The sequence below is a fragment of the Onychomys torridus genome, chromosome 5, assembly GCF_903995425.1.
Source record: "Onychomys torridus chromosome 5, mOncTor1.1, whole genome shotgun sequence".
NCBI classification, from domain to species: domain Eukaryota; kingdom Metazoa; phylum Chordata; class Mammalia; order Rodentia; family Cricetidae; genus Onychomys; species Onychomys torridus.
In genome coordinates, this window is record NC_050447.1 from 70503000 (window position 1) to 70517581 (window position 14582).

Consider the following 14582-nt stretch of genomic DNA (forward strand, 5'->3'; position numbering starts at 1 on the left):
CTATGTGACCCATAATTTAAGGGTTATACATACCTGTGCCTATTCACTTAGTAGTTCTGCACCCCCTTTATGCTAGGGGTCCCTACTGTCTATACCTACACTCAATTTCTAGAGCTATTAACAGTATATACTTGGACATGGTTCTGGTATCTAAATAGTGTTTCCTTAAACTGGCCTACCCTCAAGCCTCAAGTTTACCAGCTGGGCTTGCCAGGGTTCATCTTATGGAGACTTGCATTAGATCCATAGCACTAACTTGGGGTATTTGGCAGCTTTTTGTGTTGCTCATATAGAGCTGGGTAAAATTGGCCATCAGCAGCTTGGACTTTACCACATACAAGCAATGAACAGGAGATCAATAAGTAAATAGGAAAGAAGGAAAAAATTAGAAGGAGGCAAGTGGAATGGGATGGGAAGGTCACAGACACAGGTACCAATATTCTGGGGTGACTGGAAAGCGGTCACCCTTAAACCTACATTGTCAACCTAAGGATCAAAAAGTTCTTTGTATCCCAAGTGCAAAACAACACCAACAGCAATGCCATCAGCAGCTCCATCACCAAATGCAAACAGGGAAAACCATGCCAATAATCCAGGTTCGTTTCAGGTGTCTAGGAATCATCTGGATATTTAGCAACTTTAGAACTGCGGGCATTTTCCAAATACTAAGAATAAGAACAGGAATGTTCATGTATTTATCTTCAAGCAGCCAATCAGAAGGGAATTCTCAACTTGGAATGCTTTGACTCAATATATCCAAGTGCTTAGTAATAAAAGGATTTGTAATCTACTGGCCAGTAAGCTAGAGCCCTCAGTGTTAAAAAGAAAGTACTGGGGGAGACCCAGATGGAATAGGACCCAGTCTACACCCAACATGTGTTCCCGGGTAGCTGAGACAATGAGAGACATTCATTCAAAGATAACTGGCAGTGTGGGTAGAGCATGTTAACTTAAACAAGCAATATGAGAGTTCCGAGGAATGAAGGCCTTCTCTGGGTCTGGTGTAAAAGTAGGCTTTGGGGATAACCCAAAGGTATAGAACTCATATTTACCATCAAGGCAGCTGAATAACTTGATTGAAAGAGCTCAACTAGTGTGGCTCATATGTAAGGGACAATGAAACTGAAAAGATAGAATTTTGAGGACCTCCAATGATAAGGTTCAGGGAGATTTTCAAAGAGGGAAACTCCTGGTGTTTAGGAAAATGAGATTATCAACTATGGCTTAGAATTACATGCCAGGGAGGCACAAGGTAAGCCAACATTCTGTTGGCCAAACACTTGAGAATCCACAGGGGTGGACAGAGGGTCTTATCTGCCCACTTAACTGTGGATACTTGAACACGGACATTTGGCTCAACAGCTCATTGGTGCCAAGGGTGATGTCTTAAATGTCAATAGGCCTTTTTGCTCGGTAGGGTTTTATTTGTTGGAAATGTGAGAAGGAATGAGCAGTATCTTTACGGAGCTGAAACCTGAGTTCTGGCTCCTCTCTCTCATCACGTCTAAAGTATATTTGGGGAAGGAACCCAAGAAGGAAGAGATCCTTTTCCCTACCAACCACAGGTTTGTTGGCAAACAAACATTCCCGATGACAGCCACAGGCTTCATTCCTTGCTGAGGCTTGCCATGGATTCTCTTGCTCTCCTCCAGGGCAAGGTTACACAGTAACGTATACGGAGAAGTCACCAGGGCGTGAAGCCTGTCCAAATCCATTAAACTCTGGAAGGGATCCACAACTCCCAGGCATTCCCTGAGGATGAGTCTGTAGACATGCTCTGCCTTTTTTGCTGTTTATAAACACCTGCAGTCACTTAGAGGTGTCCAGCCCTGTCAATCTGGGCAGCATGTGCAGCTGGAAATAAGGAAGTCTTTCTAATGTTCTACAGCCGGGTTGTGCCTCTGCCTTTAGGCGCCAAGAATGATGGGCCTGGTTAGTACTAGGGTGAGAGAGGTCACCCCATGGGAGAGGTGGCTGCTTTGCCTTGGGACTCTACGAGGCTGTAGCCTAACACAAGCTAGAAGTTCCAGTCTTCTTGACTAGGGACGGTCATGCTGTCATTATCCCCAAGTTCAGTGTGACTTAAAACATACTGTAAAACAGTTCATGTTCATACTCAAATTAAAAAGAAACCTCTTAGACAACAAGTCTTATTTTTAATATTATCTAGATTTTATATACAAAGTTTAGTTAGCTGTTATTGTTGCCAGTATAGAAATGGTATTTCAATGCTGTGCTGGTTTTTAAGGGAGAGGTACGTTGAGATAATGTGCTTGTGTTTGGCTACCTAAAACATGGGAAATGAGAGTGAGCTACGGGAGAAAAAAAAAAAAAAGATCTCTAGCAATATGACAAATAGAGAACTTGCTATATCATAGAAAAACTTATTTAGCCAAGATACATGAAATGATCAAGGACAAAGGTAAGCACCAGAAAAGGGTTGGAGGAGCTGGAGAGACAGCTCAGAGGTTAAGAGCTAAGAGTCAATACAGCTTGTGCAGAGGCCCTGAGTTTGGTTCCCAGGACCCACATCAGGTAGCAGCTCATAACCACCTGTAAGACCAGCTCCTGGGGATCTGATGCCCTTTTCTGGTCTTTACAGGCACTGCACTCATGTGCACACACATTATAAATAAAAACAAAATCTTTTTTTTAAATCTGGGAAATAACATTTTCAGGAAATTCCCCAATGGGTTAAATGAGATGTCCATACATTGGAGGAGAAACCTGGGGTCTCTGGGGGTATGCTTAGAGCAGAAGAACCTGTCCTGAAATCACTGTTAAAAAACAAAAAAACCCAAAAACTAGTGTAGCATAAGAGAATAATCAGAAACTCAGAAATGGTGAGATCAGAATGCTATGTGAGCACCAACTCTGCATATTTGATAAGCGTATCATGAAACTATGGTTCTCCAGGGAAAGAATGTTCTGGAGTAGGACTCTACAATCCTTTCACACATTTCCAAAACCCACAAACCTCCAGAAGACAAACTTTTCTTAACCTATTTGGTGGCAAGCCCATCTTTTCGCTCAAGGGTATGTTTTACTATGTTTTCCCCCTGGTGAGAACATTGATCTTCCTTTTTCTTTCTCTTCCTCCTTCCTCTCCATCCTCCTCCTTTTCCTTCTTCCTTCTCTATCCTGACCCACCCCTGACAGGGTCCAGCCTCATCTAGCTGAGATTGGCCTCAAACCCCCTATGCTGTCAAGGTTGATGTTGAATTTTTAAAAAATTATCTTTATTTAATATGTATAGATGCTTTGCCTGTATGCATGTCTGTGTACCACATGTGTGCTTGGTGCCCATGGAGGACAAAGGTGGCACTGATCTCCTAGAACTGTAGTGACCACAGAGACAATCATCTGTAACTGCTACGAGGGACCTGGAAATCGAACCTGGGTCCTCTGAAGAGCGACTGTTCTTAACTTCTGAGTCATCTCTCCAGTCCCTGACCTTGAATTCTTGATCTTCTTCCCCGTGCCTCATCACCACCACCAAATGCTGGCATTATAGACATATACCACCACTTCCGGCAACATCTGTGTTTCCGCTCAGGGAGAGCCATCTCTTTGAGGCCAGCTCTGCCTGGTCAGGGTGTTAATTCCCACCTGGGACCAGCACTTAATCTCTTGTCTGGGATCTGAGACATTCCGAATTGAGAGATTCTGAATCTGGAAGCACTGGGAGCCTCAAGGTTCAGGTATGCCCTGCCAGTCAGCATTCCTTTATTCATCAGTACAATGAACCTAGAAAACTCCATGATGCCTAAGAAGTGGAATTATAGACCTATCCTCTACTGATCTTCAAGAAGGGCGCAAGAAACAGTTCTTATCTTTCCTTCTTTCTTCTTCTCTCCCACCCTCTTTGTTTTCTGATGGTGAGCATGGCAACACTGATATAATAAACACAACAAAGAAAAGACGCCAGCACACGCATGCTCATTTCCTTTCCACCACATGCTTGCCCAGGTGTGGGGAGAAGGTTCGGGAAAGCTGATGGCTTGGAAGATGTCACCCAAATCTTCCATTTCGGGGCTCATGTATATGTGAAATCTTTGTCTTTGCACTTGACATCTGCAGACCAAGAAAAACATCTGGAGACTCAGAGATTATTTTTCTCCACGGGTTTCTGGATTTTGGACATGTACCATGGGCTAACACTAACATCTTAACACGTTCATGAATTATTTACCTTCATTTCTGATGCTAATTGCTCAATTATATGGGTATTCTTAGTGAATCTAATTTTCCTAGGCTTCAAGGAAATCCCTGTGAACTTCTCATTTAGTTGTAAATGTGTAAAATGCAAAACAAGTTAAGATTTCTTTCCTTAGCCTGTGATTTCAGGCAAACAATTCTACTCAAAGAGACAGAGAAAACAACTGATTATCCCCACAATGTCAGCCTTTAACTTGGGGACGTCAACTCTGAAAATTTGACACAGTGTCATGACCATGGATCTCTGTGCTCTTCAGAATTCACGCAAAATATGATACCAAGATTAAATCCATATCTAACAAAAGAGTCACAAAGTAAAGTTCCCTCCTCCCTTTATAGCTGAATAATTCCCATAGGATTTGAATGATATCAACTTGCAAAAAAAAAAAAAAATCAATGTAATTTTGCACTTTGAAATGTAAATCACACATCCAAAAGCTCAAATGGACTTCCCTGCACAAAACAAAGCTTTCTGGAAATGTTCATAACTTTTCTGTGGGAACACTTCACTCCAAACTCTCAGATTCTGTTCCTGTGGAAGCTGCCAGTGGTGTGACAGAGTCCTGCTGCTTCTCAATTACTCATGGCTCTCAGGGTCATTTTCTAATCATGGGAAAACTCTACAGACACCTCTTTCTTTTCAAACAATCGGATATATGAGAATCATATTAATTTCAATTCACTGAGATGAGAAGTATGCTTCAAGTCTAACATATGACACCTTTTTCCCTTGGGAAACTGCACTAAGGGAATTGACATGTTGAAGTATGATGGAACTGGTTAGGTCATGAAAGCTGTATCCTACATTTAAGCCATTAATAACATAAATACCTGTGTTATTGTGTTTGTCTTCACTCTTGACCTAAAAGGTCTCAGCAAACCTCTTTCTCCAGCCAGAGGAGAGTGGCAACTATTTTCTCTCTCTTGGCCATTCAAAAATTGTAGTGGGCAGGTATGACAGTGCCTGTTTGTAATGCTAGCACTCAGGAGGCTGAGGCAGGGGATCCTGAATTCCAGGCCAGCCTGGGCTACAGAGTGAGACCCCATAACAACTTTCCCTATCCCTCCCCCAAATATCCATTTTATGAAAATAGACACCAGATGATCAAAATGTCTAATAATGATTTATAATACCTGAATTTGCTGACTTAGATGCAAATCATTTGTGTAAATGAAAAGCTATGGCTTAAGTAATCTGCAAACTTTGATTTGTGGTTGTGGTGGTTTTAATGAGAAACATCTCCCATAGGCTCAAGTGTTGTATAATTGGTCCCCGGTTGGTGGCATTGTTTGGGGGAGGTACAGCCTTGCTGGAAGAAATAAACGGGGGGTGGGGGGGAGCTTTAAGAGTTTATAGCCTTGACCCACTTCCTGTTCTCTTTTTCTGCTTTCTGTGTGTGGATGAACATGTGAACAGTCAGTTTCCTGATCTTCTCATCATGCCATACCTTCCTGCCATGATAGCCTCTCTATATGTCTGGAACCAGAAGCCAAAATAAGCTACTCTTTCTTCAGTTACCTTTGGTCATGGTATTTTATCATAGCAATGAAAGGCAACATAATAGTGTTGTTGTAGTGCTCCCAGCCGGCAACCCTGGAAGGAGGGCAAGGAGATACATGGTCTCATCTTTTGAAAGCTAGCCATTGATATGAATGCACATATCATGTTTCAAAAATGTGTACAAGAACATGAGATCTTTCTTGTCTTTTCTGGGAATTTCTAGAATTCTTGCTCAAGCCCATGACTTGCATTCTCTGGCTTGACTAGAAAGACTTCAAAGCCTAGAATTTTTAGAGGCCCATTTTAGTTTACATTAACTACTAGTGAACTTTCAAAGGGGGCAGACCAGATTTCATAAGTGAAAAGAAAAACAACTGTTTTTTGTTCACCAAAGTTTCTTTCTTGCTGGACTAGTGACCATACAGTCCCATGGTTTATAGGAGATAAAATATTAAAAGGTCATTATGCTCTTTGCTTTTAATTGCTCTCCCAGGGACCTAAGAACATGTGGCTTCTGGGAGTTAGTGGGGATGTTTCAGCATAAATAAACACTGCAACTCCTCATTTGAAAATCAACCTCTTGTGTTAATGAGGGCTGCTGCTTGTCTCTATTGATTGAGCAATACATTGCTCTATTTCCAAAAGCAGGGTTTTCCTTTTGAAAAGAAACACAATAGAACCCTACAGATGCAATCTCAGGGATACAGTAAGATTTCTTCCCAACCATTAACCCCCAGCCCCATAAGCTCAGATTCTCTCACATAGACCATTTAATTGTGTAAGATGTTATTGCGGCCTGAATTTGAAATGTCCCCCACAGGCTCAAGTTTTGAATGCTTGGTTCCTAGATGGGGATGGGTGTGCTATTTTGGATTTCTGGAAACTTTGGGAAGTGGGGTCAAGCTGAAGGAAGCAGGTTGTCTACTGGGGGAAGGTTCTAGGAGGTAAATAACCCAGGCTACTGTTCTGCTTCCTTTAAGCCAGGTGTGAACACTTCCTTCCACCACACACACCTTACTACCATGATGTTTTGTACCAGTACAAGAGGCCAGACAACCATGGATGGAACCCTCTGAAATGTGAGCCTGGATGAGTCCCTCCACTCTTTGACTGTTTGTGCAGGTATTTTAGTCACAGTGGCACAAGAACTGGTAACAATATCATATACGCCAACTCCCAGCTAGTCAATCAAAATCTCCTTTCTTTTCCTGGACTATGTTTTTCTGGACCGCTGAGCCTGTCAGTGCTTCCTGGCTTTCCCTACCTCTGCCATGTGCGGAGGAATTTGCTAAATGGAGAGTCCACCAGATGAACACAGTGTAGTTCGTGGACATTTATATGGCATTTCTTTACTATGAGTCTTTTCCAGTTGGCTTATGGATGCTAACACAGCTTGTGTTGCAGGAACTTGCTGTAGTGATTAACATCAGCTCCTCTAGTCTTCTGTAACAAAGGTATTTCCAGGTCCTAGTAGACAGCCCAGGGCAGCAGAGCTTTGGTAATTCCGTTTTAATAAAGCTTGTTACCAAAACATTCTATGGAACAGATGTTTTCACTTGTCCCAGATGACTCTTCCCCTCCCCCCATGAAAATCACTTTACTCTAATCAGATCACAAATAAACACACCACACAACTAGTTTAAGGAAGCCACCCAAACACTTGTCAGACTGGGAACACCTCGGTACATTTTGTTCTGTGTGGCTCTAACGGCCATTCTGAAGTGATGGCGCTTCCATTCATGTTTTTCAATTTCACTATCAGTTACATTTTATTCACTTATCTATCATGAAAAAAAAAGACAAGGAAAACTAAAACAGAATGGAAACTAGAGAGGAAAAGAAAGTCATAACCTTATAGCCTCTTTCATGAGTCATGTGACCTTCTGGCCTGTAGTGCACTGAGGATTCTATATGTCAGGGGTGCTGTGGTCTTTGATATCAATGATTAATGGTGTTTCAGCTTTGAAAAATGTTTAGATTATTATCATATTTTTTGTTCTGTGACAGAGTACTACACTTCATAGCCCAGGTTGGCCTGGAGTACTGTGTGTAGTCTAGGCAGGCCTTAGGGTCAGGGTGGTCCTTCAGCTCCAGCCTTCCCTGATGCCAGGATTACATGCACAAACTTTCATGACCAGAAGAAAATAATTATTTAAAAAGATGTTTCTATCACACTTCCAGAAAGTTTCAAAAAGCTATTGAAAGTAAAGACGTGGTGATTCTCAAAGTTAGTATGAAGAGATGGGTTAGTGGTGGGGGACGGGGTTAAATACCTTTTCCTTGTGAAAAAATGTTCCCAAACAAAAATAAAAAGAAGTTATTGTCCCTAATGGCTTATTTAGTTCAGCACCATGATTATCTTCTGTTAAGTCAAATTAGAATCTCACTTGAAAGTTTGGATTCCTGGTAGGTTGATTCAATGAGTGTTTTGTTTTGTTTTGTTTTGTTTTTTTCAATGATTTAGCAAGAAATAGATACTACTTTTCTACAGTAGCAAAAGGATTTTTAAAAAGATATTAAATAAAAACATCCCACTGGGCGGTGGTGGTGCACACTTTTAATCCCAGCACTTGGGAGGCAGAGCCAGGTGAATCTCTGTGAGTTTGAGGCCAGCCTGGTCTACAGAGCGAGATCCAGGACAGGCACCAAAACTACACAGAGAAACCTGTCTCAAAAACAAAACAAAACAAAACAAAAACAAACCACCACCACCAACAACAACAACAACAAAAAACCAAAAACCATCCCAAGAGGGGTTTTTGGGAGGTGACTCAGTGATTAAGACACTTGCTGTGCAGGGATGAAACCTGACTTCAGATCCCCACTACCTATGAAAAGAGTCAGGCATGGTGGTATGGGTCTGGGATCCCAGCTGGGAAGAGGAGGCAGGAGGATTGTCAGGGATTCAGTGGCCAGTCACTCCAGTTAATCAGTGAGAGACTCTGTCTCAAAAACCAAGGTGGAGAGCATGGAAAAGGGCACTTGATATAGACCTGTGGTGTCTAAATGCACATGTACACATGTGCCTTTGCACATACATACATATATTATTCCACACACAAAAAGGGCCGACAGTCAAGAAACTGAGACATTGTAATGAATAAACCTTGTCTGCAGGCAATATCTGCTAGTTGCCTAACGTTGATCCATGAGGATTACATGAAGACTTTTTGGTTTTATTCCCAAAAACCAAATTAGGCCCACTCCACCTAAGATTAGCTCCTAGAGCTGCCCTGATTGATAGCTCAGAGGCCATTCAATTGTTTTCAGACAGAAATGCCAACTCTGCTCACTTCCTGAATGGTGACACATGCGATTTGTTTTTAAACATGAACACACATCAGGAAATGAAGCAAGATTATTTGGGCTGTGCTGAGGAAAACAGTACAAGTGAGAAAACATTATTTTTAGATAAGACTATTTCCTAACCCTTTAATGAGAGCATACAAATTGGTCTACTCCATGTCAGACTATCAACACGCATGACACATTTTTTTTTTTTCTCACTATCATGGGTACTATTCACTTAACTATATCTCAGCCATTGGATTTCAGCATTGTTAACCCAACATTTCATTATCACATTAAGAATGCTAGTTGTGGAGCACAAACCTTTAGTCCCAGCACTTGAGAGGCAGAGAAAATCCTAGCTCTGTGAGTTCAAAGCCAGCCTGGTCTACATAGTGAGTTTCAGGACAGTCAGGGATATAGAGAGCGGTCCTGTCTCAAAAAAACTGTAAGAAGAGGCTGTGAGCCTTTCTATCAACTGAAAAGAGAAATATGCAAGAAAACCCTTTGGGATGTGCTGAGCAAGGAAAAGGGGCTCACAGACAGAAGAGCCTGGGAGAGGCACAGCAGAGCTGTTCTTGCTCTGGGCTGTCCCCGTATCAGCCTCTTCCTATGGACACTCTGTCAGCACTTCCAACTCTCTCACTCACAAACATAACCTCCTTTCTCTCATGCTTCAGTGAAGGTGTTCTTACGGTTTGTAGGTTTTTAATACTCATTCTCCACAGATAGAGTCAAATCCCACTTGATGAACTGTTGTGTAGAAAGACAGTGCTCAGAGCCAGGTAGGCTTTTAGGAAGGGACAGATTCAAGACCCTCAGGTTGTGGAAGACTTACTTATTTCAATATGCAAGTTTGTACGCCACATTAATGCAGTGCCCTTGGGGGCCCGAAGAGAGTGTCTAATGCCCTGTGGCTAGAGTTATAAATGAATGAGTTGCCATGTGGATGGTGGGAATCAAACCTAGGTCCTCTGGAAGAGAAGCCAGTATTCCTAACCACTGAGAGAGACATTTTTCCAGCCCCAGGGCTACTTTGGCTTTCGTGTGAGGTCATTCATTTAAACGGCTATTTGACCACCTAGACTCTGTGGCATCTTAGAATTAAGCCTTGGATCCTGTGCTAAATGTACGAAGCCTTCTCTAAGCTTATTTTTTATTGATGTTGTTGAGGAAAACATATTTATGGCAGGTAATGCTTAAAAATTAAAACCATTCAGTTGTACACAGAACTAAGGTAAAAGAACCATGCATTAATGACTAGTGTCAAAATCTAGTTTCTGCAAAACTAAACTATGCAAACAGCAAATCTAAAATGCCTGTTGTTCAGCTACCAAACCAATATGGTGAACTCCTAGGTATGGAGAATCTTCTCAGAAGTGGCCCTCAAGAGCCACACATAAGAGATGAAGCATCAAGCTGGCCAGTGGTGGCACACACCTTTAGTCCCAGCACCTGGGAGAAAGGCGGTGGATCTCTGTGAGTTCCAGAGTTCCAGGACACCCAGAGCTACACAGAGAAACCCTGTCTTGAAAAACCAAAAAAGATGTGTCTTATTCCCGAATTCAAGCATATATTACTTTCTTGAGACTATTTTTCTTAACATTTTATTGTTTCTTCTTATGTGTGTACTTCATTGATGTGTTCCAGTAGGTGTGAATACATATGCCTGTGGGTATATGGAAACGAGAGATTGGCATCAGGGGTCTTCCCTGATTGCCCTGTACCTTATTTTCATGAGACAGTCTCTGACTGAGCCTGTAGTTGAGTTCTGCCTGGCTGGTTGGTGGATGAGCACCGGGGAATCCTGTGGCCTTTGTCCCCATACCGACACACAGTGCTGGGGTTACACAATGCTGCTTTCAGCTTTGTGTGTGCTGAACCACAGTCCTCATATTTGTGCAGTGGCCCTGAGAATTCTCCAGAGTTATCATCGATCTTGAGTCTCCTTTAGAAATTGGTGTGTTATCCGGGACTGGCATGTCACGGCTCCCCTCTGCATTCTGTGGGGTGGATTTTATGGGATGAGACAAACTGTCCTTGCATGAACTATCTGACCTCCAGTTCTCCTGACAGCTAGTTCTCTCTCTAGACAGCTGCAGCTACAGACAAGCCGCTAGCCAGCTCTGACCCATGAAACAGCCTTCGCATATCTGCTTTCAACTAACACACTGGTGTGCTGGAGCTGACAAAGGGGCCATGAAGGACTACGGGGCCAAGCCTGCTCTTTTTCCTCCCTGGTGGTTAGCCTGTGTGGCTGCACTCCCAGGATCTGTGGGACGGAAGAAGTTGTTTCCAGTTCTCTCTCTCTCTCTCTCTCTCTCTCTCACACACACACACACACACACACACACACACACACACACACACCACACTCTGGTCAGGGCGCTCTATGTGTGGGTTCTGAGATGGCCAATAGAAAAGTTTCTTCAGAATAAGTACACCAGACACAGGCCTCCACTGGATTTGTGGCTTTTCAACCAGTTTTCATACAACTGCAGACATCTTTTTTAAGTGGATGAATTTACACTTGTTGAAAGCCTCAATTCTAATCCCAAACTCAGGTCATAAGAAAAAAAAGCAAAGAGCAGATTACAAGATATATTGTCTACAAACAGAGCAAGCTTCATTCAACAGATGAACTTCATTCAACAAGTACATGAGGACTGGCCATTTGCCAAGTTCAGGGTCTCTGGCTATGGCCTCCCACACCTGTTAGATAGTGAAAATCTGGCTCTCTCTACTTCCTGCCAAAGACTTGGGAAACCCAAATAAAGGAGGCATGGAACTCTCTTTACAGAAAGAACTCCAACTGAGATAATGGGGCTACAATTTGGACCAACAAGGAGTCAGCTAACTCTAGTGCACAGGCTCAAATTATACATCCGCTCTTGATTATATATGGCCTGTGAATGAAGAGGAGGTCATACATTTTTAGATAAAGAAGGTGAGGAGGAGGAAAGGGAAGGAGGAACAAGAGAAAAGGAGGGAGAGGAAGAAAAATTCATGATGCACGAGAATTTATGTGACATTCAAATGTCTGTTTCCTTAAATAAAGTTTTATTGAAACACAACCATGTTTCTTAATTCTCCTACCACATGAGGCTCCTTTGACACTTGGACAAGGTGCAGTTCCTGCAGTGGAGACCATGTGACCTGGGGAAGTCAGATATGTGACCTTTACAGAAAAAGCTTGCCAACTATCATTTTAGATTTTAAAATATCCCTTTCCATTTAGCTGAGATAGTTGACTGAGAACACACACCTCAGGTTAGTTTAGGGTATGTTTATAGATTAAAAAAACCTTTAAGATAGCAAGATGCATGTGCTCTTGATGGGCAAGAAATACAATTTGTGTCTGTGTGTGTGCAGGAACATCCTCCTGTACAGGCGAGTGTAGCAACCAGAAGCAGACTCAAGTGACTTCTTTAAGTCCCTTACTCTTTTTGAGGCAAGGTCTCTCACTGAACCTAGAGCTTACTGCTTTGACTGACCAGCTGACAGGCAAGTCCTAGGGGTCTTTTTGTCTCTGTCTCTTTCTGCCCCAGCACTGGAGGTACAGACGCACAGTTACTACTGTGATTTCTAAATGGATGCCGGGGCTTTGTCCTCATGCCTGCGTAGTAAACACTTCATCTCCTGCACCATTTCCCCAGATCTGATGTCTAGTTCTTGTTGACATTAATTTTCTGCCTTTATCCTGTTAGGCCAGAACATTGTACCTTTTTCTTTTCTTCTTTCTTTTTCCACTGTGGGGATGGGAGCTATAACTGGCCTCACATCTGTCAGGCAGGGGTGTCCTACCACTGAGCTATCAGCCCCAGCTCTTGAGACCACATGCTGGATGTTTTGCTTTCTTGGCCCTATAGACATTTCTTTTACAGAAAACTCTTGATCCTAAAGAATGGGCCATCCTGAGCTTTTCCCAGAAGATGTTGATAAACCAGAATCCTGGGAAATGTCTGCCTATGAACAGTTTGTTCTGCTCAGGGCTAGCTACCATCCCCTGTGCTGTGAGGGCTCCATGTAGCTCAGGAGAGACTGGGGACAATTTCAGCTGTGCTGCCTTTTGTATGGTGCTCAATGAATGAATATTCAAGCCAGTAGTGGCACCGGATTTCTCCCACTATCCTTAGCAGTTAAGTCTGTTGTTTTTCTCCTCTCAACATAGCATATTTCCATGGAGGACAGACAGGAGTGGTATCTCTCTGCTGTTAATACTCCCCCTAGAAAGTCAGTAACTAAATTGAGAGGGGAAAAAAAAAAGATGTGTATCTATCCATCTACTCGGTAGAACTGTCAGGTTATATGCAGCCAAATTTACATCCCAGGAGTGATTGCCGGCTCCCCGGAGACACAGGAGCACAATGGCCATTGGAAACACCGGGCTCTGAGCTCAGCTTTTCAGTGGCCCAAAGGAGGTTGGTTTAGTAAGAATACTCTCCTCACTCTCACTGTGTGTGCCCTGCCAGACCGCCTGCTCAGTTGACAGTCCAACAGTTGGGTCTCACCAATTAGTACACCACACCTCTCACAAGGCACATGCAAGGAAGTTTCTTTACATGAAAAAGCAACAAATACATTTTTTTTTAAGCCAAGAAGAGAACGACTTCTGGGGACTCACCTAGAGAAATCGCCTTTTGCTTCCTGTGGAAGAAAAACAAATGAGTGAAACATGGTGGATCAGTGGTTAAGAATAAAAACTTACGTCCTAGAATCAAGGCTACTTCTCTGCTGAATAAGGTGAGACAGGCTTCCTACTGCTGGCACCCTTTCCTCAGTGACAGGAACGCTCAGCCAGCTGTGGGAGAACATTCCCGGAACTGCAATTCCCAGCACTTGGGATACTCAGGGAGGAGGATTCTGAGATTGGAATCAGCCTTGGTTGCATAGTAAGACCCTGTCTGGTGGGTCAGAGTCAGGAAGAATATATACATATGCCACCCGAATAAGAGACACAATGTAAACTTCACAAAGTTATATCTAAGTTTGTATTTCAAGGCCCCAGTCTAGCTAAATGAGGCTTAAAACTTCTAAACTGAGCACATATCTAGATAAAATTCTCTCTCCCTCACTTTTTTCCTCTCTCTCCTTTCCTTATACATACAAATTATCTCTCTCTCCCCTCTTCCCTCCCCTCCTCCTCTCCACACTTTCACCCCTCCCTATCTTCAGTTTCTTATCTCCCCCCCCCCAAGCCCCTTCTCTTCCAGTCCCTTCCACCCTCCCTTCCTTTCCCTTCAGACAGCTGCAGTCTGCCCTCCTGGCCCAACTTCCAAAGCAGCTGGGATTACAGGTGCATGCCACTGTGCCAGGCTACAACAGTCTACTTCTTCTGTTTCATTTGGAACGGTGAGCTCTTTCCTAATTACACTGTTGGAATTGGAAGTCAGAGCCCATCTGAACATCAGTGAGCATGGTAGAATTATCTTGGACACAGCATACACAATAAATACTTGTTAAAAGAATAACTTCATGATAGTACTTCAATTCATCCTGCCAACCTTATAGATGATACTTGTGGTGATATTTTGTTTGTGCTCTAACAAATAAAGCTTGCCTGGAGGTCAGAGTG

General features: G+C 42.8%; 1 protein-coding gene across 9 annotated transcripts in view; it reads right to left on the minus strand.

Annotated features, from left to right (window-relative positions):
• The window catches only part of Frmd4a (FERM domain containing 4A), a 579710-nt gene that overhangs the window by 85587 nt on the left and 479541 nt on the right, over window positions 1-14582 (minus strand). For all 9 annotated transcript variants that reach the window (XM_036187607.1, XM_036187611.1, XM_036187608.1 and 6 more), the window contains one exon: window positions 13632-13654. In XM_036187607.1, the coding sequence (XP_036043500.1) occupies window positions 13632-13654 (23 nt within the window). The remainder of the gene's footprint in view (window positions 1-13631; window positions 13655-14582) is intronic.